Source organism: Thermobia domestica, chromosome 4 (genome assembly GCF_964235325.1).
Source record: "Thermobia domestica chromosome 4, izTheDome1.hap1.1, whole genome shotgun sequence".
In the NCBI taxonomy this organism is placed as follows: domain Eukaryota; kingdom Metazoa; phylum Arthropoda; class Insecta; order Zygentoma; family Lepismatidae; genus Thermobia; species Thermobia domestica.
In genome coordinates this window covers 285,164,726-285,191,177 of record NC_137457.1, presented here as the reverse complement: position 1 = coordinate 285,191,177, position 26,452 = coordinate 285,164,726, and the positions used below count along the sequence as shown (strand labels likewise).

At 36.5% G+C, this 26,452-nt stretch overlaps 1 protein-coding gene across 1 annotated transcript in view; it reads right to left on the bottom strand.

Moving 5' to 3' along the window:
* Mcm3 (minichromosome maintenance 3) overlaps window positions 1-26,452 on the bottom strand; it is a 69,845-nt gene that overhangs the window by 9,749 nt on the left and 33,644 nt on the right. The window contains exons 10-12 of the mRNA XM_081756056.1: window positions 15,131-15,279; window positions 12,375-12,530; window positions 5,096-5,246 (exon numbers count right to left, since the gene is read on the bottom strand). Of these exons, the coding sequence (XP_081612182.1) occupies window positions 5,096-5,246; window positions 12,375-12,530; window positions 15,131-15,279 (456 nt within the window). The remainder of the gene's footprint in view (window positions 1-5,095; window positions 5,247-12,374; window positions 12,531-15,130; window positions 15,280-26,452) is intronic.

Sequence of the window (26,452 nt, the reverse complement as noted above, 5' to 3'; positions counted from 1 at the left end):
CGGAGCAAGTGACTGAGGAACTCAATCAGCACCTCCCCCACCCTGTTTCGACAATCACAGTCCGCCGCGAATTACATGACATTAACTTACGGGGTCGTGTTGCACGGCCAAACCGCTCATCAGGGACCATAACGCTTTCGCACGCCGCAAATGGTGCCGCGACCATGCAACTTGGACCGTTGAGGACTGGAAACGTGTGATATGGTCGGATGAGTCATCCTTCACCCTATTCCCAACCACGGGCCGTGTTTATGTGTGGAGAACGCCCAAAGAAGCTTATGATCTGCAGTGTCTCCGCCCAACTGTGAAACATAGCGGCGGCTCGGTGATGCTGTGGGCCGCCATATCATGGTTTTCATTGGGTCCTGTGGTCACACTTAGCGAACGAATCACTGCCAACAATTATGTCGCAATTTTAGGAAACCACTTGCATCCTATCGTCCGGATGTTGTTCCCAGACAATGACGCCATCTTCCAGGATGATAATGCACCCATTCACACAGCTGGCGTTATTGCAGCGTGGTTTCAGGAACATCGGGATGAAGTTCAATACCTCCCCTGGCCCGCCCAATCCCCAGATCTCAACATAATTGAACATCTGTGATCCGTCTTGGAAACACGACTCCGGCTACGATTTCCACTTCCACCCTCTCTCACAGAACTGGCCGATGCCCTGCACGAGGAATGGTGTAAAATTCCACTTGCTACCATACACGACCTCTATGCCTCCATCCCACGTCGCATTAAGGCTGTTCTGAAGGCGAAAGGTGGCCCGACACCATATTAATCTGGTAAGTTGCAATTTCGTTCAGGTGTTTCGATTTTTCTGATCACCATCTGTATGTTCTTGTACTCTTAGCCGGGGCCGTTCCAGAGGAAGCAAAAATTTTCCAAACGGAAAATTTTCCGAATTATTTTATGATTTGAAAGTATTTCATTCTATTAAAGAAAAAAAATGCGAATCATAACTCGTATCATTAGTGCTGAAGCAGCATTTGAGTAACTGGAAGTCTATATTTTTCTCTGGAAAAAAAGTGAAAAGGATGCGAGACTGAGCTAGAGAAAGTCTCACTGAGAATAGTAGTAACAAAGACTATCAAATCATGGACAAGAGATGTGGTAAAAGTACAATGAGAAGGTTAGAGAGGCGCGGGGAAGCTAAATTTTGAAGAGGGCGATTCCTACGCTAAAACAAAATTTAACGGAGAATCATAGTGCATGGAAAAGAGGAATATTGACCTGCTAATAATGGCAATATTCACAATGATGTCAATACTTAATATTTTCTTCTCGCAATGTCTAAAAGCTATAAAATTAAAAGTGCTTTTCTTGGCAAAAGCAACGTAATCCCTTAATACATTACGGAAACCCGATTCAAACTAATCAATTTATTTCGAAGACTCTACTACTTTTAGATGTTGAATAACATGTCCACTCAAAATCAAAATCACAAGGCAACTACGTATCGAGCTAATGATCCAGTGACAATCTATCTGCGTGAATGTAATATGTGATGTTCCATCGTAAAATATATATGATAATACACAGGGTTTGACACCGATCTGGCACACGCTACTCTGTGTTTAGCCTGAAAGATAAACTTTAAGCTTTCAAACAATTTTTATCACACAATACTTTCTTGATTTTAAATACATTAATTTGGTTTAACATCAAAATAACTGTGGATACAGAGTACGCACACGTGAGAAAAATTTTGAATTAAAAGATGAAAGTATTAGGCAGCGCCTTCACTGGATTCGAGTGAGAATTAAATCAATGTTCTTTTCTATAAAGATTCAATGTAAAATTTAAAAATTTCTATCCAGTTCTTGAGGAGAAAACAATATATATTTACATTTTTCATTTATCAGAAAGAAATCATTTTTTCCATTCTGTTATACTGCTATACTGTGTATGAATAAAATTTTGCTACCGATTAAGGAACATTATTTTTTTTTGAAGATGATTAAGCCCCTTATAGATAGGTATGGAGACTCCACTGTTCACACAATATGCCTCAGGTGTTTTGAAAATTAATATAATACAAAAAGTAAGAGTGTGTGTGAGAGAGAGAGAGAGAGAGAGAGAGTGTGTACACACACACACACACATACACACGTTCTTATGGAACACCAAGGTTATGAAGAGCAGGGAGTATTATTAACGGAGGCTCCAAACTACGACCAGGTCTTAAATACGATAGAGTTAACGGGTGCACAGACAGGCCATCACGCACGATCAACTTTCATAGTACAAACAGTGGTTTCCAACCTAATGTCTATCACGACCCCACATTCTCTTGCCATCGACCCCGTTATAATTCCTGGTTTGTAATAAGCTTGTGTGGGAGTTTTAATATACCTATTGCGGAGATCTCATGATATTCATATATATACACAGCGGACTCTTTTTAATTCGAACTTGGATAATTCGAACCAAAGCTTATTCCCCTTGAAAACTGGATTATAAACAATGGTAAAAAATCGTGGGTAAATCGAACATTTGAACCTCCTGTTTGGATAATTCGAAGTATTTACAGTGGAAAAATTTGCAGTGTTCGACAAGTTGCAAATAGAACAACGTAATTTCAACTGGTTTTTATTTATCTGTTATCTTATCCAGAAGCGACCATGGAGAAGAGAATTTTTTTTGATACCACCTCAACTAGACTGTCTCCCGTTATAGAGAATCCGGCAGAAGATGGTTGGTACGCATCTCTCCACCTCCTCAATAACCTAGAAGTGTCCATCCCTTCTGTAGAAATTTCAATGACCTTGAACCCTGTCCTCCACTAGCAAATGACTTGCAAGAACGAGATATTTGTGCAATTCTTTTTAACTGAACTAAAACAGTGCCAAAAAGGTAATCAGATTCGTTTGTGATCTATTGGCGTGCATTATGCACAATGTCGAATCGCGGCGCCTATTCTAATTCCTTACGAAAATGTGGTGCTTTATAGGTATGGTGCATTGCATGTTAATTAGTTTTCCATATACAGTACAGTTATTTTGTTCTCTTGATTTTACTTTAAAATGAGAGTTTTTGGTTAATTCGAATTTTGGATAATTCGAAGTTTTTTCTTGTCCCCTTGGACTTCGAATTAAAGAGACTCCACTGTATATATAAAGTGATTTCTAATTTTGGTTTTAAAAACTTGAACAGTTGTTTAAAAGGTTGAGTATTTTAAATGATTTGATAACGTGCGTCACGAAGATTGAACCGGGTATTGCCGCGCTAGTGAAATCACACCATCCTCACGTATCTCATTAACTTCCAATTTTAATTGTATTTCAATATGCAGGTTTTGTTGCATTTGTACTTTTCTGGTATTTCAGCATGCAGTTCTCATTAGTTTCATATCGTACCTCTTTCATATAAATTGATTTTTAAACAACTCTGCACCTGTTAAAAATGATTAGTAGACCTAATTTTTTGTTGTTCTTAACAGTATATATGAAAATAAAAATATGCCTATCAAAACAAAATTCAAAATAATATTTAAAAATATTTTCCCGTATTGGATTCTAATTATATTTATCTCCTCCGCTTATCTTCGCGACCCCCAGGTTGAGAAATCATACATTACCTCGTCTTCAAGAGAGCCGAGTAAGGACTATGTCATCGGTTCCGGCAAAATATAAACAAACAAACATACAAAAATGGTTTAGCACATATGCGTACTCACGGTTTCATCTTCAGAGGAGGCATGCCTGCCTTGTCATGGGTAGTATTGAATTCAGTGAAACAATTTTTGACCAACTAGATTAGTAAGATACATAATGGTCTCGATTACTCATTGTGCTTTCTAAAATTTATATTTCCAATCGACTTACATATATTTTGACTGCTTCTATGGGCATTCTGCGCTGGAAGCTATATCTCGACGCCATTGCAGATTACATTCTATTAGCAAGAATTTAGAAAAAACAATTCGAACATGTACGGATCGCTCATATTTACATCTTTTCTTCCGTCCGTTTTCGGAATTCGCAGATCGCAAGCATGGAGGCACTAATTTATTTACACATGCTTGGATAGCAATTGTATTTGGTTGTGGTAAAAGCATTCGCTTATACGATATAGTAAACATCGGATCGAAATCCTTTCTTTTAGAAATATCAGTCTCAAATTATACAGAAATAAGATTGGTCAGATTAGAGTTTTAGCATCCATTTCAACACAGAGGCTATTATGCTGCATGGCATGGACCTTCAGCTTAACATGGAATTCGAACCACATGAACTCTCACCAGATATCGAACCTAGGTTTCGCCAAAGGCATGTACACTCATGTCCAAAATGATTGTCGCATATCTATAACTGCCTTCTTGTAAGAATATAATTGGAAAATGATTTTGCAGGGTACTTTTAATACTGATACTATGTATATAATCGGGAAATGTATATTTGTGGTAAATTTCATAGGAAAAGAATTATTAATTCGAAAATTAGAATGAGTAAAACAAAATGTTGCTAAATGGACAAGAAAGATTTATTTTCGTTTTATTGTTCTTATTTACTACCCTTTTGACATGAAATTTGCCACATGCATGTCTTTGCCGATTATACACATACTAACATTATAAGAAATACCGGGCGAATTCGTTATCAAATTATATTAGTACAACAGTTATGCCCTTTAGGCCAAAGGAAACGGATCATTAATGAAAATGGATCATTCCGAAAGAATTAATGGAATGTATGATAAAACAGAAGTGTTTCAGAAAAACTCACCGACACGTTGTTCACCAAAAATTACTTGGCCTGGGGTTAAACTACCGGACCCCTAGCACCAGAGGTGAGCCACCTGCCCCCAAGGGAGCTCATATAAGCAAAGAAGCTGGGGCAACGGTAACTCGAATATTGAAGAAATCAGCACATGTGTCACAGTGCTGCATAGGAGATTTTATCACTTATAATTGAAAACCTGACTGAAGTTTCGTAACTGATAAACACTGGGAAATTCTTTAGGTAGTTCGGTAAACAACTGTTATAACAGTGTAGGTCAGTTTAGCTTCCATACTGAATAGTGACTGTACAAAATTGAAACAATACATTCTTTAAAAATATACATTAAAAATACTATCTGTACTTACCCTGGCTACATCAGTATCAATCATATCTTGTGAGCGCAGTCGTGAATATTCTTCAGATATGGCTTCAGAAGCTTCAGGAGTCAACGTAGGAGATAAACATTTCGCTATATGGATGTATTTCCTCATGAACTTAATGCTCACAATCTTTTCTCTGTAAATAAAACAAAAATAAGATAAATAAATAACAGAACATGTTTCAAAAGAGATCTGCTTGTTTAGGATCCTAAGCTATGCTATGAGAAAAAAAAAAAATCACAACTATGCCAGTTTGCAGACGGACATCAGAGGAAAAACAATAACGATAAGTTTTATAAACATATATCTGCTAGGGTTTCAGTGCACTTACATTCGAGAAAACAGACATTTGAATCACCTGAGAAATGATTCCTATTTTACATTGCGTACTTCGGTCAGGCGATAGGAATGTATTATAGGGAGCTAGCTTTAATGCGAGGCTGAGGAATTCAGAGTTGACTGGCAAGTTTCCCACCCCGTCGCCAAGAAACGATCATTCGACGGTCCTGGGCAGGGTTGCCAGTGCGTTGTGAAAAAATTCAGCTAATACTCACTTAATTCAAAGAATTTATGCAATTATGCAATCCCTATCGAAGATCTCTGTATACGTGGACACACGCAAATTAGGCTGTGATAACAAATGCTCCAGTTTTTTCTCCCTCGCTTCTTCGTCGCACTGCACTATGGCCTTCCTTATTACTTCTCTAGCTTCGCTGTGTATAGTTTACCCTCTCTTACGCTGTGAAGCCATTGTCAAATGAATAATAAGCAACAAAACCGCAACCATAACAGCACACAACAAATAACCAACTCACACTAACTCTTCAGAATGACATTCATGTGACAATTTTTTAACCCTGGCAACGCTGACATATAGAAGGAGGGTAAGGGAGTATTGCAAGAGTCAGGCAGAAAGATTGTTGAAATTTTTCCCCCTTTACCTCAGTCCCCGCTGGTAAACAAGCTAGCTCCCTATATTAACTTCCTTCGCATTTTCACGAGTTACATACAGCACTTGTCTATAATAACTGCGCAGCTCTCGGCTAACAGCGAGAAGAAAATAAGAATTCTGGTTTCTATTCAATTTAATTATAGACGTGATAATTAGAACTATTTATGTACCCCGGTTTGAAGTTTAAAATGTTATTAGATTAAGAAAAGCAATAATGCTACACTCTTTATTTACTTTCTAACTATTGATACAGACTTTTCATTAGTATTATTGACAGCCAACTGTCGTAATTTACCGATACTTACTCGCCGCTCTCCCGGCCTTGCGAAGAAACACGGTACTTTCACAAAATAAGAACAATAGTTTAAGGCATTTATATCCGGAAACCCACATTGGCAGCATCAAGAAGTTTGTGTTTATTCAAGTGTTAATTTGATGAACATAGCTACTGCCTGTGCTAATTTCCATCCATTCTCTCATTACTAAATCTCTTTTCTTTCTTTTTTTTTCCTACTTCTTAACAATACTGAGAGCATAAAGATCGAAAATTCGAGAATAATATTTGTTTTGAATTAATTCATAATGAAATAAAGAAGAGCAAGTAGATTACATTCTAGAGCTTTAAAATAAGGAGTTATCAAAAACATTAAAATAACATATAATAAGTTTGTTACACAATTATTCCACAAAAAGAGTGCGACTATGGCACATCTGGATATCTACAATAACTTATATCTCCCAAGAGTAAGAAAGTAGAGCTTTCTTTCCCCAAAAAAAATGAAGCCTTTGTTCAAATGTATTTTTTTTCCTTTCTGCTGTGATTACGGAAAGAACATTGTAAAGATTAAAATAATAATCACTTACTAAGCATATGGAACACATTGGAATAATAATAGTATACTGATTCCCCTGTAATGTTACTTCAGTATGTTTTTTTTTTTTTTTTTTTTTTAAGATATTTCAACTAAACTATATTAGTCAATCTTTCTCAGGGAAAAAGGCTTACATTCTTTTCCTATGTACAGTCATGTCCAAAATTATTGTCGCATGTCTATAAATATGTCGTTGTAGGAATATAATTCTATAATGAATTCGCTCAGTATTTCTTATAATGTTAGTATGTGTATAATGGGCAAAGACATATATGATGCAAATTTCATGTCAAAAGAGTAGTAAATAAGAACAATGAAACGAAAATAAAACTAACTTGTCCATTTAGCAACATTTTTTTTTTTTTTTTTTTACTGATTCTAATTTTCGTATTTATAATTCTTTTTCTATGAAATTTACCACAAATATACATTTCCCGATTATACACATAGTCAGGGGTGGACTGGCCATAATCAAGTGCCGGCCCGATGGCCGCTGCGCCCTCCTCACATCAGTGCCTTTGCGCCCTCCTCGGGAGGGGCTAATACCCGTCTTAGCCTCGGGAAGGCGCAGAGTTTCCTCTCTGAACACATTAAAAAAAAGCTACATAATTATTTTATAAATTCGCTAGCCTTTGGCCAGCTAGGGCTCCACCCCAGACTCCGGTATTTGCTCGGCCTGCGGCCTCGCTCTTTCTGTTTTTGGCTTTGGGAATCATTATAATGATCTTAGGGACCATGGAATTTATAGATTTGACTCTAATATCGATTATTTTGAATGATTTTTATATATCAACCCTACCACATCCACTGCTCCGCCCCCAGATCCAGTCTTTACTCGGCCTACGGCCTTGCCTTTGGCCGAGTTTGGGTGTTTATATATCTTTCTTTGGGCTTCTCCAGGAAATTCAGATATTTTTGAAAGAATTCCAAAAACGACTTGAGGTGTACTTGGAACAAAACTCAAGCGTCCGTCTTGAGGCTATTGGGATAACTCGATGGAGAAGTAAAAACAACGCTGCTGTAAAAATATTTGGACACTTTCATTACTGGGCACCCAACTCAAAGTATGCCAGACCAAGAAAATCAAAACCAGTATATGTGGAACTCGTAGCAGCTTTAAGTGTGATTGGCAACTCACAAGAATTCAATTCCAAAGTCAGAAATGATGCAATGTCTCTCATTCAAAAGTTGTGCTCCTTTGAGACTATCATTGTGGCTATGATGTTTTTATTGATTTTTCAGCATACCACACCTTTATCAGACTACTTGCAAACAGAAAACTTAGACTATGTCCAAGCATGGCGCCTGATATCCTCAACTCAAAATAAGTTGAAAGAAGCTAGGGACCAGTTTGACAAAGTCTAGAAAGCAGCAGAACACTTTGCAACAGAAATGTCAAATAGTATTGAAGGACTCATTACAGATGTTCCTAGTCTAGAACAAGTTATTATAGAAACAGAATTGCCTGAGGTAAGATGTAGAAAAAGAAAGAAAATGGCAGGGGAATCAGCTTCTGAAGAAGTAATTGAAGACAGTATATACGGATTTGACGTAACCGTTTTCAACTGTGTTCTAGACCAAATTCCTAACAGTATGCAGGAACGATTTGCTGAAAATCAAAGCTTATACTTAGATTTAGAGTGTTTTGATCCTAAGAAGTTCAAGAGTTTAAGTCTGGCTTCGTTGTCACTGAAAAGAATCACTGAATTAATTCCTGATTGTGAAGAGAGAAAACTTAAAGAAGAGCTTCTTTCGTTTTCATCAATGTGGGAAGAGTTTTCAAAATCCCCTTATGAGATCCAAGAAAAGAATCAAGAAGCTGTTGAGGTTCGTACGATTGAAGATTTGATTGAAGAGGACAAGTTTTCTGAATATTTCATGGAGGATGAGGAGGAATATTTGGGGCCAACTGACGATATTGTGGATTTCAGGTCTATAAAATGTGATGGAGTGAAGTGCAATTCTTGCTTTAAGTGCGCCTTCGATGTGATTCTGCAGTACAATATGTACTCAAGACTCTGCACAGAATTATTCAAAGTTTATAAGTATCTCCTTACATTACCGGCAACACAAGTGTCCTGTGAGCGAGCATTTTCAAAGCTCAGATACATAAAAACAAGACTCCGTTCAAGACTTACAGATGAACATCTGGAATCATTGTCTTGATGAACTCAGAAAGAGACATTCTGACCAAAATAGACCACAATCTTATTATTGACAAAATGTGTGAGAAAAGTAAGGAGATGCGAAGGCTCCTTCAAGCATAAAGCAGTGACTACTTTCATTTCCCAGTTTTGTTTTTGAATTTCTTTTTTCACTAAGTAGGTATATAATTCTAAATTTACTTCTGTTAGTTTGTAGTAAATGTTTCGTGCATACTTTTTATCAACGGCTTTAAAAATAGATGAAAAATAAGAATGTTATGATGAACATAGCTTTAAAAGGACGGAAGTATGAAAAATAGCATAAGCCCCAAACTTAACTCAAATCTTCAGTTATAATTAGGCTGTTAACAAATGTAGCCGAAGAATTTAAACAACTGGTGTGATTTTTGTAGTTTCAGTTAAAGTGTGCAGATTTATATAGGTCTAATATATTTAGTACTCAAAGTCTCTTTGTTTGTTTATGAAAATATTTAATTTCTATAATTCTATCGTGATTAACTGCAATAGCTACTTAATCTTTTGTTGTTTTTTGTGTACTAATTTTCCGGGGGAAGCCCCCCGGGACTTCCTTTTATTAGGAGGGGGTATTCCATACAAGCGAAAGCCTCGGATGGACGGCGCCCTCCCAGAGTATGTGACCGCGCCCTTTTTACATTGCCAGTCCACCTCTGCACATAGTATCAGTATTAAAAGTACCCTGCAAAATCATTATCAAATTATATTCTTACAATACAGTTATAGATATGCGACAATCATTTTGGACATGAGTGTACGTCTTCATATAGTTGTTACAATTAACAATAGTGCGCTGTAAAAATTTTTATATTATATGCGTCTTTATAATTAAAAACGCAAAGGAGGAGATTTATTAACAAACCCGTCCGCAAGGTAATGATCGGCCGTGTTTATAAGCCACGTCCACCTCTAAAGAGTTAAGTTTGAAAAGTGTAGATAGATTTCATCAATCATGATGCTTATGGAAGAACTTTCGTCTACCGTACTGTATCGCTAATTTATTTTAAATTGCATTTTGTGTGTGTGTGTTAAATAGATATGAAATCTTTCTTTCAGTTTAACGTCGCACAATTGCACAATTATATCCTTTAGGCTAAAGGAGACGGCATGATTAAGGCAAGTAAATGGTGGGAGAAGAATCGGTGGAGTGAGAATGTGGGAGGCGAGAAAAACCACGAACACATTGTCCACCACAAACTTACTTGGCCGGGGATCGAACCAAAAACCCCCATGCACTAGAGGTAGTAAATACATATAAACTAAAAATAATTCCCGTCCGTTATGATGAAGTTTCTAAAAATGATGAATGTGAAGACAGACTGTCCATCCTGTAATACAGTTTTACCAGGACAAATAAAGGATTAAAAAAAAAAAAAAAAAAAATCCGTATTACGGAAGTGATCGTTAAGGAAGGCATCACTTAAGAATGGTAAATTATTTTAAATATCGATAATACACTTGTTTCCGCGCAGTTATTTATAGCACATAAGAAGCTACTACATAAAAATAAACGCGGAGTCATTGTTAGTCTCTTTTGATACTTAGAATACTATAAATTAGTAAGCAAGCACCACAGATCGCAGAATCTTATTGATGATAGTAAACATTACACCAAATTACAAGCGTTAAGTAAAACTACACTTAAATTAAATTACGATCACTTCAATTAAAAAGTACTATTGTTACTAATTTTGCGAGTAGTTTATTTCAAATCAAAAATATAGCCGAAAAAACCGCCAGAGTAATTTCATTAGAATCGCGCAATGGGTCTTATATGATTAATACGTCCGTTACTCCGCGCGATAACTTGAACGAATACGAATTTTAAAATTCTGTTTCTTGCAATAGATAGCTAGAGGAAATACCTCGGCCGAGTTCGATAACGGAGTCAGTCTGTTAACAATGTAATGAATAACTGTGACAAAGGTGGCTATCTATATTCAATACCTCATACATGCATGCAAATTTTTGAATTCTGTTTATCTACAATAGATACCTAGAGCGATTTTATCTTAACTGAGTTTGTTGATAGAGCAATCCGTTACAGATTAACGGATAATTAATTGTAACTTAACGGTAGCTATCTGCAACCCATATCCTAAGCATTTTTTTTCTCTGTAGATAGCTAGGGTGATTATCTCAGCCAAGTTCGATAATTTTGCAAAGCTGAATGCATTTCATTTATTTTTCTTACTTACGCCTCAATTATATCTAATGCTACGCTGCCATCAGATAGACACGCATGCGAATTTTAAAGAAATTCTGGTCGGTAGGAGTGAGATCATATTATGGGCCCAAAACTAGGAACTTTCTCAGAAGGTTTACACCTTTCATCGCACGTAAGGTTGCTGCAAATAAATGAGTAACCTTCTCAGAAGCTTCACACTCACAACCATGGATACAATTACAGCAAATAAATAAAGACAAAAATAAATAACTTTCTCAGAAGCTTTACACCTTTAATGATAATACGATTACAGCAAATAAAGAGATTGCTTTAGAGTTTAACGTCCCTTTCAGCATCGAGGAAATGTGAGACAAGGATTACGATTTAACGTGAAACCCGGACATGAGCTCCCACCGGGAATCAAATCCAGGTGTCCCGCATCAAAGGTGTATATGTGAAACCATATATCAAGAAGAGAGCTTATTTTGTCAATATAATTACTTCCTTACAAACATATATAACTACAGGTCAAGTACGAGGTGGACATTTTGTTTTTGAAAGGGAAGTCACTGTCGCTGTTAAACGGGAGGTGGGATTTTTTTAAATACGACTGTAAAGTAAAGATTGACTTCTTTTGGGATACGTCATGATAGCCCAAGGGTTGTGTGTGGGCAAGGGCGCCCATGTTATGGTTTCCAACGGGGGGCAGTATAAGCGACGTTTCAAAAATAGTTTGAAATTTTGCTGTAACTAATGTAAAAATTCTATTGGATTTTCGATATTCTGAACTACAATTTCCTCTAAGAACGGGGGGCAAGAGCCCCCCTTGCCCCCCTGATGGGTGCCCTTGTGTGGGGGGGGAGGTTCCGCAGTTTTTATTGATTTTAGTACTCATGGAGATGATACAGTCAATCTTCCAGTTCCGACCTCCTTTACTTTCTCAAGATTGGTCCAGGTACCCAAAAGATCGGGTAAGCCTCAGATATTTCCGAATCTACCTCATTTATGTAATTGCATGATTTCCTAAATGACTGAACACCACAATTCTTAAATTATGATTATATGCCTTACATAAAATGAAATAGTAACTTACTTTTTAGACCTGAGCTGTCCATGCAACAAAGCATCATATTTCTCGAATACTGGAACAGATTGCTCCTCCTCTTCGTTGATATCAGGATTTCTTGTGCTAAGAACGTCCACAGTAGAACCCATGGGAAGCACTTCGCCATCTTGTTCTCCTGGTTTCCTTCAAACAGAAATTTAAAAAAATGAATACCATAGGAAATAATACAATAATAAAAGCTAACGAACAAAATTTTAAAATGGCTTCACATCTACAGATTTCTATACTATAGCAGCGTTTCTCAAATCAAGTGGAGAACTACATTTATTGGTCAATGTTCTACGAGCCCATCTTCTCTTGTCCCTATAGAAAACTTTTTTGTTTTTTGTTTTGAACACATGTTAAAAAGTACCAGTATACTTTTATTTTTAAACAGCACTAATTGAAATTTCTTTATTTTGTATTGGTATTAATAGAAAAAACAAATACAAGATTTTCTAAATAATTGAAGGTTATCAAAAATGTTTTATAATACTTCTATATACCAGTGGCAGATCCCCGATCGCCCCCCTAGAAGAGGAAACTTTTATTTTGATATATAAATTAAATTCATCCCAGAGTTTGGAGCTCTTGAAAGTAGCTCTAAGTAGCAGTATTACAACCCCCCCCTCCCAGAAGTCGGTCTTGGATCTGCCCCCGCTATATACATAAATTGAAATTAATTTCTGGTTTTCCGATGGCCTTTAGGCTAACGGAGACGAGTGATTCACGAAAGTGAATGATATAAAATAATTGGCGAACTGAGAGAACCTCGAGTAAACTCACGGACCCGGTGTTGTCCACTACAAACTTATTTGGCCTGGGATCGAACTAGACACCTCAAATCAGAGGTGAGCCATTGTGCTCCCATTTTCATAATCTTCACTTATTTACTTGAATAATTTTTACTTGTATAAACTATACGTTTTGAGTTTCTAAATCATAGGGTATGATACACAATTGAATTTAATTTTATTTTATTTCTGTCTTTTGGACTAATGTTAAATCTCTCACAGGACCTCGAGGACCACAGTTTGAGTTAATTTTGAGTGTAGCGTCCCTTTCAGCAGCAAGGCTATATGAGACGTGAACTTACGGATTAACGTGGAATCTGAACCACATAAGCTCTCTAGGACCTCGAGGACCACAGTTTGAGTTAATTTTGAGTGTAGCGTCCCTCTCAGCAGCAAGGCTATATGAGACGTGAACTTACGGATTAACGTGGAATCTGAACCACATAAGCTCTAGCCGGGAATCGAACCCGGGTTTCCCCAAGCGAAAAAGCGCATACGCTAACAATTTAGTCACCAAAGAGCTCAACCTTAGTTTGAGAAATGCTGTATTACAATGTTATGAGAAAATACGTAAATAAATAAATTAAATAAATAAAATAAAATAAAAAGTAGTTTAAAGTTTAATACAGTGGTTCCTAACATGTGTAGCGAAAATTTAGAATTTAAGTTATGAAGATTTAACAAATATCATACTTGAATCGGTGAATGGAAAAAATAAAAATATTCTACGATAGCAACTTCTGTACAACTAAATATTCAATCTCATTACTCGTTTTCGTATTTCGAGAAATTAAATGTCTCAACATACGCAACAAATGAAATGAAATCTTTCAGTTTAACGTCCCACGATTATGCCCTTTAGGCTTAGGAAAACGACGATTAAGCCAAGTGAATGATGGAAGAAATGGTGGGGTGAGAATGCGGGAGGAAATAGGCGTATCCTGAGAAAACCAACGGACACGATATTGCCAATCACAAACTTACTTGGACGGAGATCAAACCAGGGACCTCACGCACCAGAGGTAAGCGCTCTACCACTGAGTAAGAGTGCCTCCATACGCTACAAATGTTCCATACGAACATTTTTGTATACGCAACGGTATTTCCGGCAAATGATACTGTTTTTCGTTTTCCAAAAGTAAGTAAATTCTTGTGGAATGTTCTCTTTTCGCTTATAATTAAATTAGTTAAAATCAATTTTTAGACAGACTGTACCAGTCAATGCCTCCAGTGGCATTATAATAATATTCTTAATACAAAAATCTATCAAGTTTTTTTTTTTTTTTTTTTTTTTTTTTTTTTTTTTTTTTTTTTTAAATAAAGGAACAACTAGTCCAACGAATGCTTTTAAAGAAGGGCCATGGAATCATCAGGCCTCTTCGCATCACAGGTGAATGCTCTACTACTAAGGAACTGTTTTCCTCTACCTTTCCCAGATACAGTTTATTGTGAAACTAATCTACGCTATGACGTCATAAATATGCGATACTTAAACACTGAACTTTTCTCCAATAATACGAGCTTCACAACTTCCAAAGCATACACATATTCAGAAAATCTACGACGTGGAGTACTCAATATGAAACAATACAAAGCTTACTTGATTCGATATAATGAGTTCCTGCCAAATTCATCTTCGTAAACTCCAGTGCCGAAGAATTTGTTGCATAAGTTATTCCAAATATGCAGTTTGAGCTTAAGTTTTATATCCTATAGAATCGAGGTTATGAATAGGACCCACTATTATATTGCTTCAAATTTTGACATGAAAGAGAGAGAATTTACCCAAGAAGTAAAGGTCTCAGTTTAAAAGTGCAACTCCATACTCCAGTGACAATCATACTTATTTTCAAGTACTCAACGAAGAAAAATTGAACAAAACACTAGTTAGAGCGAGATAAGAAAGTACATAAACCAATAATAATAATAATAATAAACTGAATACAATACCTGTATCTATGCATCCGAACAACATGGTCAGAAATCGTACGATCTTGCTCTGGATCCACCAAATCAAGCATCACGAATAAAAGATCAAACCGAGACAAAAGTGAATCCTGAAGACCAATATTTTCCATTGGCGTTTTGTACTGGTCGTACTGAAAAACAATAAAATTGAACAATACGATAATTAACAATTTTTGTCTTTGTTCTACCATCCTTAGTTTCCTCTCACAGAATAACGCTAGCTGCATTTTGACCACAGGACAGGACAGCCAAGTCGAGACGAACTACAGGTAGGAAACTGAACAATGGAACAAAGCCTCGTATTCAACATTCATCTGAACACGTGTTAGAAAAATGACTCTCCTACACTGTGAATGAGACACATCGATTTATTCATTCCGGTGTCTCTCTCCACATCATTGGCTCCCTCTGACTCACTGACTCAGCTTGGCTATCCTGTCCTTTAGTTAATATGCGGCTATCCTACGCACAGAAGGAAGCATATACAGGGTGTCTACTAAAATTCCAAAATGAAATTTCGTGACCTTTCCTTCACCAATGTCACACTGTGGTTCCTGTATTGGAAGCCAAGGTTTGTAATGATAATGTTATGGTTTCGGGCACTAAGTTTTGCAACGATAGAAAATTACTAATAATTAAAGGAAAATTTCTGCTCGGGCTGCCAAATAGAATTACTGCGTGATATTACGAATAAGCAGATCTTACGTATTCGGGCGACGAGGAATATGAAACGTGTTGTTTTCGGAATTCGATTCCTTATCTCTAATTTGCATATTTAATCTGCACTAGAATGAATAATTAAGGCACTCACGGATGAGCCTAATATGCATCAGAAAAATGAATACCTGACCTTGTACTTGAAAAGTGAATGGTATTGATGAGCGGCAACTCATCTGCCTATTACATAAATAAAAAAAAATGAATGAGAGTTTGGAGAATTGAAGTTGACTCCACGGGGCTCGAACTTCAGTTCTCCAAGGTAAAGATACAGTTTTGCTAAGATGGTTTGGAATAAAAAAAATTGATATATATATATATATATATATATAACGAAAGATGACCTAATGTCTAATCGATCCTGTTTTCCCCATAACGGTGTCTCCAAGGCGCTAGGAAAACAGGTGCGTAGTTAATAATGAAGTGATTTAAATATGCGGAGCAAAAATCTCACAAGCTGCAAAGCTGAAAGAAAGATTTTTCGCTAATGGCTTGTTCAGTTGGCTACACTGACTATCATCTTGTCATCGAAGTGTGTGGAGATAGCAAAAATAGTTTAAAAGCAACAAACAAGGAAAGTTTAATTTAAAGTTTAAAAAAAATGAGTTAATTTAGATAAAAAAAATTTCTGATGGTCAATGTAACCGTGCTTCAACTTTTTCTGTTCAGGGTAATTTGAAATAACTTCTAGGTATGCTAATATCAGTTAAAGAAATAGGCATATCTTTGAAATAATAACCACATAAATGTTTTGGTTCTAACGTCAAATAGACTTTTAATAAGTTTAACGAGAAAGAAGGTTATATTTACAAAAATCAACAAGAAAGTTAATTTGGATTTACAAAAAATGAATTAATTGACTTTACTGAAAATGAATCAGACTTTTAACTGTTTTTGACCAAATAATATGATTTCTTTTAACACATTCTTCACTGTACAACGTAATATTCAAATTATTTAATCTTGACTGTAAAATTTAACAACAATCTATCTCTACTCGACTAAACTGACAATATTCGATTCTTTATAATTACTATGACGTAGTTATACAAACAAAAATTTCTATTAAACTGTATATTAATTAGCAAAATGATTTATTGTTTTCCCCCTAGACATAACCGACTATTAAGTAATTCGCCCACAGTTACTACCTCTTTTTTTTTTTATTAATAAAAGAAATGGAAATAAGTTTAAGAATCGGATTGTGGAATGAAAGAATTAATGGTTTAGGTTGCTTGCAAGACTTACTGGAGGAATAGTTTAGAAGCGATAGTATGCTTTTTGAGAAAATTTAGTGCACTGTTTCTAATGAACTCTACTGAATTTTTAATATTAAAAGATTTGCATAAACAAAACATAGCTTTGTACACATACTATATCAGTTGGAAAATAATTCAATTCACAATAAAAATCGTTACACAACACTAACTACACAAATATTTCATATTCAAATACACTACACAGAAATATATATATAGTACTACCATTATTATAGTTTGGCCAATTGATCAAAATAATTATATTGTCGACACTTTTTGATTTTCTCACTGATTCCTTATTTTGCGAATAAACGTTTCTCCATAGCTATGGACCCTATCTGCGTTCGTTGCTCAGATAGGTACCTCCGAAGGGATTTACTCGAGTATCTTAAGTTTGTTTACCTTATTTACGAGACTGTAACGATATTACGGGATAAGAATATTTACACTTATTTGTCTGAAACTTACTCAACATAGCACGTCTTTGGAAGCTTTATATTGATTGTTTCTTTTAAGAATGATTATAATAAAAATTGACAAGTTACAATAAAATGGTATTAAGACTGTTTACCGCTCTGACACATATTTCCCTAACACAACTTATACAAACGTTAAAACTTGAACAACTAGACTTTGACGCTAAATCATGGTTTACTCAACACAGAAATTATATTACATTCACACATCTTAAACGCGATTTATGTTTAAAAGAGAAATAATCCATACTTGATATAAATAAATATTGGATTGCATATAAATAATTATAATGACGGCTTCAAGGATCTAAATATTGACACATTACGATTACAAATAAATGCATGATTGAAGATCAAATCAATGTATACAAATTTCACTAGTAAAATAATCAAAAATTTTATGGTACTTATTCAAGAATGAAATTAACAGTTCCTATATCAGTGAATTAATTTTGGAAATGCAACCAAGGCATTAGGCTATTTGTTTACTTCTTTTAAAAAGAAAGAAAAAAAAATGCTCTAAATGTTTACGGACAGTTCCGTATGAATAAACAATGTCCCGAAGTTTCTAGGAAAAGGTGAGTATGGAGATCACGAATCACGAAAATATTGGCCATAGTCCTTCTTCAATAAAGAAAATAACAGAATACTTTGTCCTACCTTAATAAGTCCTTCCGCTTATATTTCCACACTTCAGAAGAAAACTGCACTGTACTTAACTGACCGTCACAATGCTTCCTAATGTCCCTTCTCAGACCCCGCTGTCCTCTGGATTCAACTCCCGGAGAAGAGGTCCACGTTTGTCTGAAGCGTCTGGGTCTTCGTGTGGCAAGGCATCTGTTCCAAGTATCGGGGATCGAACCCGTGTCTCCGTCCTTCATCTCCATGTTGTTGAAATGCAACGATGCGTCACTTATCACATCCATCTGCACTTAAATTTCACTCGCACTACTATCCGCCATCCATCGCACTACTTTTCCTCTCTGAATACAGGAAGTCCACGTATATAGATCAATCACAGACTCAGTTCAAAATCACAAATTACGTAGCGTCACCATAAGATGATAAAAATTATGTCTATGTGTCGATGTTTTAAATATTTGTATAAATAATCTTGTAACGACGAAGTTGCTGTGGATAACGCGTGGTTTTAAGTAGCTGGCTGCTAACGGGTCTTTAGCTAGCCATTTTTCTGAAATTTAAACACTTAAATATATATATATATGTATATATGAATTGACGTGTGCTTATGAATCGCGTGTTGGTGATGTTTTCACGATGAAGTGTCGACTTAGAGTAACCTCTCTTCCGTGTAGGCGTTCTCCCAGCTTTCTTTATTTTTTTTTTTTTTTTAAAAATAGACGCTTCATTCTTCTCTTTGTGAATTTTGAATTTCGGATTCTGATTCGCCGCTTTAAGTTCGTGACACCATTTCCCAAAAATCGGTTGATAATTTGGCTTGGTTTTCTAGCGTCTCTTCTGGGCTAGTACGTGATGTTAAAGAGTTTCATAAGCACTTGCGAAGATTGTAGATAAAAAATTTTGGTTCCTGTGTGTCTGTGACGTGATATTTGCGATATCGAGGTACTTAGGTAGTGCGACAGCATGGCTGGAGTAACAATAGCAAATTCCATTACCGTTTACTGGCGAGGTAGAAAAGTGGGTGGTCAATTAGTGCGGTTACCGTCTTATGTTTTTTTTTTTTTTTTTTGAAAAGCAGAGAAACTTCTTTACCTGGGACAAATGAAAGAGGTTCGCTTGGCTGCTAAATGAAACAAAATAAAATTTTCCTTGACTTTTAAAATAAGTTGAATTTACATATAAATATGTTTTAATTTGAATATAAGAACAATTAATTGAGTGTGTGAGCGTAATTGTCACAATACCCCCCTCCCAAGATGTAGCAAGTGCTGCAACAAAGTGAAGCACGGCTGCATCTAAGGAGAAGTAACATTTGATAAATATAAAGGTTCAAATTCTGACAAAAAGTACAAATACATGAAAATCCTAACCCTAATCTATGTTGAAGAAGAAAATTTATAAATTCACCAAAAATCCGAACCCTAATGGTAAAATTTCGTGCAAGCTGAGAGAGATAATCTCAACCTAGATGAGAGGTCTCAGGTATTGAGTTGGTGATCAGTTCAAGCTGCTGGACACAAGCTTATGAGGCATGTTTTAAATAATATGACCTTATTCTTAATTGTCTCTTGGAGTTGTTCTTTATTTTCTCTGCGCGGGATACGACTTCTTATATTTCTTCCAAAGTGCTGGCTGCCCTAGGTAACAAAACATCATCATATAATCTTCAGCGTCTTGTATCATCGGGAAAGAGAGCATTGGTTACAGAGGGTGGCATGGAGCTTCAATTCCTCCATGTGCGAGGGCAAAGCCACTGCTCGCACTTCTGCTTTTATTCTTCGGCCATGATTCTTCTTCAGTAACATAACTTTAAAATATAAGGAGAGTAAAATGATTAAGGCAAAGTTCCAAGTCGCGAACATCCACTTGTGGGAACTTGCAAACATCTTGGTGGATTTGTCATCTGCTCGCAGCTCGTAGCTCACTATTCTTAGGCTCGGCGCGTTTTCGCAGGTATCCTCACCAAGGAGAAGGGGTGCGTTGAGTCTCTGCTCTAAACGCAAAACTCCACTTCAGAGAGCTCAAATCGGGAATCCATCTCTACCGATTGCTCCGTATACAGGCACTTCTTCGTGCATAACAAAAATTACATCTCCTGGGCCGGTTTCAATGCTGGGTTGCGCACATTGGTGAACATCTTTTTCCAATCTTCCTCTGTAATTTTGATTGCCTCACATCCGGTATCTGAAATAAAGTTAAAACAAATGCTGGTAAACAAATTCATTTCTGGGCATTATGCTTCCATATAGTACATATTCTTATTCTTTATGTTTAACTTCTAGGGTTAGCCGCTTGGATAAGAGATGCAGGTACATTCAACTGAGTTGTGCCATAGATAAAATTCTCTTATATTTCTTTCATCAGTTTCCTGCTAAGTTTTCTTTCTTCGCGCTAGTACTTTATTCTTGACTTATACTTTTCTTGCAGTACCTTCTTGCAATTTTTCTTTACTTCTTGCCTACAATCATTGTATTTCTGTGCTTCCATTAGTTTTCATGCCATTGTGTATCTTAGTCTGTTTTCCAGCAAGCTGTCACGTAACCTCGACTCGAACCTGGACCGTTGGAGGTCAATTTTTAGTTTTCCTGCTGCTGCTCTGCCTGCAGGACCAGTGGGTTGGTAGCATTGATGCTGTCTGGTGTACTGCTACCTCTCCCTCGTGACCCACGATTGTTTCCTCTGGTGTGACCTCTTCGCTCCGAGCTGTTTCCTCGATGCGTGGTCACTTGTCGGACTTGTCTCTCTTCAGTTCTTGGCCTGTCTCCTCTGTTTCTTTGATTGCGGCGGAAACGGCGCTGCGCGTGACCTCTTGTCGGTGCTCCTGTACTTCTCTCGCTGCCGGAACTGTCTTCATCAGTCCGCTGTGATGGCTGGTGAGTGTTGCGCAACCGATTGTCCTCTCTTCGATAAGGATGGTGCCGTTGTCTTCTATTTCCGGAGTCCCTATATACGGTTTCCTCCGTTGACTGCCTACGTACATGCTGTACTCTCCGTTGGCCTGTCGTACCACTGTTATTCCTTTGGGCATTTCGGTCTCTCTGGAAACTCTCTATCCTGTCCAGCTCCTCGCTGTCCCGGATCATTGACAGTTGTTCCGTGTCCTCCAGCTGAACTCCGATGAGCTGCCTTTGGATACGTAACGGTAACATATTCTTCACGTTTGAGAGAACTTCCGCTTCCGACATAGAAGGACTTAGTTCTCGGAACGCCTTGACTTGCTCCCAAAAGAATTCACGCAGGGACTTACGTGAATCAGCCCTATAGCGTGTGTTTCTGAGGCGAGTGAGCTTTCGCTGAATAATGGCTTCGCTTTGGAAATTCCTCAGAAAAGCACGACGGAAGTCTTCAAATGTTCTGAACTGTTGGATGTGATTGTCTATCCACATCTTTGCTGCTCCACGTAGGATACGTGGAATTATGTGGAGAAGTTCTTCCTGCGCTATTCCGTATAGCCTGCAATCATCCAACAACCGCTCAAGGAAGGTTGATGGCAGTCCCACATCCGTGTCCGGGTCAAACGATGGCAATTCATCTATTTTAGGAGCTCGAAGAAAACTTCTGCAGCTAGCGTGAGAGTCCACAGATCTTCCACTCTCCTGATTCCCTTGACTGAGGTCTTCTAAAATTGGATTTGAAACCGGAGGCGTCGGAGTCCTTCGAGGTGGTTCCATTCCTGAGAAAGCGGGTTGAGGTATGTTTCTTACTGCTTCCCCAACTCTCCTTTCTACCAACTCGGACATCTTCTCCGTTAGGGATGCTGTCAGTTGGTCCACCGTCTGCTGAATAGCTCCTGCTTTCTCCCGTTCGACATCTTGGATTTGCCGGAGTTCCTCAATCCTGGTGCTCTGATTATTCAGGCTCTCTATTAGCTCCTCTTGTCGTACAGTCATAGAGTGTTCAACATTCTCCATCCTTGTCTGCAGCTCTATCCTTTGTGCTTGGGTCTGCGTCTCCAAGTCCATCCGCATGCGCTGCATATCTTCTAGGACCTGTCCCTGCCTTTCTTCCATTTGCCTGACCATCCTCTCTTCCATTTGGCCAGCTTGTGCCGTGAGACGTTCTTCTGTCTCCTGTAACTGTCTGTGCTGCCGCTCTCTCTGTTCTTCCAGATTTTGGGAGATGGTGCGCTTGAAGTCCTCCAGCGCTTCGGTGTTTGACTTCTCGTGTTCGTCCAGCCTCCTAGCTTGCTCCTGTAGTTTCCTCGAGAGGTCTTCTGCCAAATGGTCTTGTTTTTCCATGAGCTTGTCAAGTTTTCTATCTTGTTCTTCTCGGTCTTTTGCCAAATGGTCTTGTTTTTCCATGAGCTTGTCAAGTTTTCTATCTTGTTCTTCTCGGTCTTTTGCCAAATGGTCTTGTTTTTCCATGAGCTTGTCAAGTTTTCTATCTTGTTCTTCTCTTTTCTTCTCCTGTTGTTCTCTAAATTCCTCCTCTTTCCGGTCCCGTTCTGCAAGCCACTTTTGTATCATTGATAAAAGAGATTCCTGAAAATCAACATTAGTGCTGTTCGGCCCATGATGCTGTTGCATGTTGTCTCTACTTCCTTGAGTGACATCATTTTCCGTGACTGGACTTGCATCCCTCTGGTCACCACATTCGGGACAATTTCGAGCCTCATCCGTGGGATCCAAATCCTGTTCCCATAGGTCACGTCCACACGTGCGACAACGTTGTGCTTCTTCCATTGCAGACATCCTGTTTCTTGGTCGTTGCCTCAAGGTAGATGGCCTCAACTGTGGCATCTGCAAGTAGACTTAAATAACTGGATTGTCAGAATGATTCTTATTAAAATTTGTCTAAAATTAATTCTAATTATCTGACCTATGCTGTCAATCACTCTAAATTTCGTACTCTAAGTTCACCTTAATACGCAAAAATATTACTATTTCATCAATGTAGCATGCCAAGCTACTTTATCACCACACGTTTTCCACAACAACTTAGTTCATTCTATTTTTTTTATTTTTTTTTTTAATATACTCACATGTATATTTATGTGTATATACAAATAGTGTATTAATTAACAGATAACATGTCTAAAACACAATAATATGTAAGTAATAAAATGCATGTGTAAATAAAAGTATTAAATCTGACCTATTCTAAACCTATATCTATATATGAATATATAATTATGTTAATACTAATGTTATTCACTAGAAACACACTTAGCTAAATTTATGCATCAATATGCCAAGAACTTGCATGTTCACTTATATTAGTCGCTTACCTGGTGCATTACCTTTTTGTTTTCTTCTTTCCTTCTTTTCTTCTCTTTTTTTTAAACAAACAAAACGGTGTATCTCCTTTCTCTTCCAATCAAACAAACCAACAAACAAACATGAGGTAAGAACAATTATTATTATTATTATTATTATTTTTTCTTACGCATGTGCTGAAATGGAATAAAATTGGATGCGAGGGGGAGTAGAACGCTTAATCGTTCCCTACGGGTAATCTCGAAATAATGATTCTTTGAATACAAAGTTACCTAATTTCATATCACGCTTCCCATTCTTAAGTTTACTATTGTGGAATAGAATTGATTACTGCTTTCGTTCGCTGTTCGAAATTTACTATGTATGCTTCTCCAAACTAGATTTCCTACTTTTTTTTTTTTAAACGCTTACTACGCTTTTCGGTCCTGAAATAAAATTAACTACGCATGTTGGTCCTTCAAATGAGATTAACTACGCATTCGGGTTCCTCAAATAAGATTAACTACGCATTCGGGTCCCTCAAATAAGATTAACTACGCATTCGGGTCCCTCAAATAAGATTAACTACGCATTCGGGTCCCTGTCCGGGCGCCATTTCTTGTCACACTGTGGTTCCTGTATTGGAAGCCAAGGTTTGTAATGATAATGTTATGGTTTCGGGCACTAAGTTTTGCAACGATAGAAAATTACTAATAATTAAAGGAAAATTTCTGCTCGGGCTGCCAAATAGAATTACTGCGTGATATTACGAATAAGCAGATCTTACGTATTCGGGCGACGAGGAATATGAAACGTGTTGTTTTCGGAATTCGATTCCTTATCTCTAATTTGCATATTTAATCTGCACTAGAATGAATAATTAAGGCACTCACGGATGAGCCTAATATGCATCAGAAAAATGAATACCTGACCTTGTACTTGAAAAGTGAATGGTATTGATGAGCGGCAACTCATCTGCCTATTACATAAATAAAAAAAAATGAATGAGAGTTTGGAGAATTGAAGTTGACTCCACGGGGCTCGAACTTCAGTTCTCCAAGGTAAAGATACAGTTTTGCTAAGATGGTTTGGAATAAAAAAAATTGATATATATATATATATATATATATATATATATATATATATATATATATATATATAACGAAAGATGACCTAATGTCTAATCGATCCTGTTTTCCCCATAACGGTGTCTCCAAGGCGCTAGGAAAACAGGTGCGTAGTTAATAATGAAGTGATTTAAATATGCGGAGCAAAAATCTCACAAGCTGCAAAGCTGAAAGAAAGATTTTTCGCTAATGGCTTGTTCAGTTGGCTACACTGACTATCATCTTGTCATCGAAGTGTGTGGAGACAGCAAAAATAGTTTAAAGCAACAAACAAGGAAAGTTTAATTTAAAGTTTAAAAAAAATGAGTTAATTTAGATAAAAAAAATTTCTGATGGTCAATGTAACCGTGCTTCAACTTTTTCTGTTCAGGGTAATTTGAAATAACTTCTAGGTATGCTAATATCAGTTAAAGAAATAGGCATATCTTTGAAATAATAACCACATAAATGTTTTGGTTCTAACGTCAAATAGACTTTTAATAAGTTTAACGAGAAAGAAGGTTATATTTACAAAAATCAACAAGAAAGTTAATTTGGATTTACAAAAAATGAATTAATTGACTTTACTGAAAATGAATCAGACTTTTAACTGTTTTTGACCAAATAATATGATTTCTTTTAACACATTCTTCACTGTACAACGTAATATTCAAATTATTTAATCTTGACTGTAAAATTTAACAACAATCTATCTCTACTCGACTAAACTGACAATATTCGATTCTTTATAATTACTATGACGTAGTTATACAAACAAAAATTTCTATTAAACTGAATATTAATTAGCAAAATGATTTATTGTTTTCCCCCTAGACATAACCGACTATTAAGTAATTCGCCCACAGTTACTACCTCTTTTTTTTATTAATAAAAGAAATGGAAATAAGTTTAAGAATCGGATTGTGGAATGAAAGAATTAATGGTTTAGGTTGCTTGCAAGACTTACTGGAGGAATAGTTTAGAAGCGATAGTATGCTTTTTGAGAAAATTTAGTGCACTGTTTCTAATGAACTCTACTGAATTTTTAATATTAAAAGATTTGCATAAACAAAACATAGCTTTGTACACATACTATATCAGTTGGAAAATAATTCAATTCACAATAAAAATCGTTACACAACACTAACTACACAAATATTTCATATTCAAATACACTACACAGAAATATATATATAGTACTACCATTATTATAGTTTGGCCAATTGATCAAAATAATTATATTGTCGACACTTTTTGATTTTCTCACTGATTCCTTATTTTGCGAATAAACGTTTCTCCATAGCTATGGACCCTATCTGCGTTCGTTGCTCAGATAGGTACCTCCGAAGGGATTTACTCGAGTATCTTAAGTTTGTTTACCTTATTTACGAGACTGTAACGATATTACGGGATAAGAATATTTACACTTATTTGTCTGAAACTTACTCAACATAGCACGTCTTTGGAAGCTTTATATTGATTGTTTCTTTTAAGAATGATTATAATAAAAATTGACAAGTTACAATAAAATGGTATTAAGACTGTTTACCGCTCTGACACATATTTCCCTAACACAACTTATACAAACGTTAAAACTTGGAACAACTAGACTTTGACGCTAAATCATGGTTTACTCAACACAGAAATTATATTACATTCACACATCTTAAACGCGATTTATGTTTAAAAGAGAAATAATCCATACTTGATATAAATAAATATTGGATTGCATATAAATAATTATAATGACGGCTTCAAGGATCTAAATATTGACACATTACGATTACAAATAAATGCATGATTGAAGATCAAATCAATGTATACAAATTTCACTAGTAAAATAATCAAAAATTTTATGGTACTTATTCAAGAATGAAATTAACAGTTCCTATATCAGTGAATTAATTTT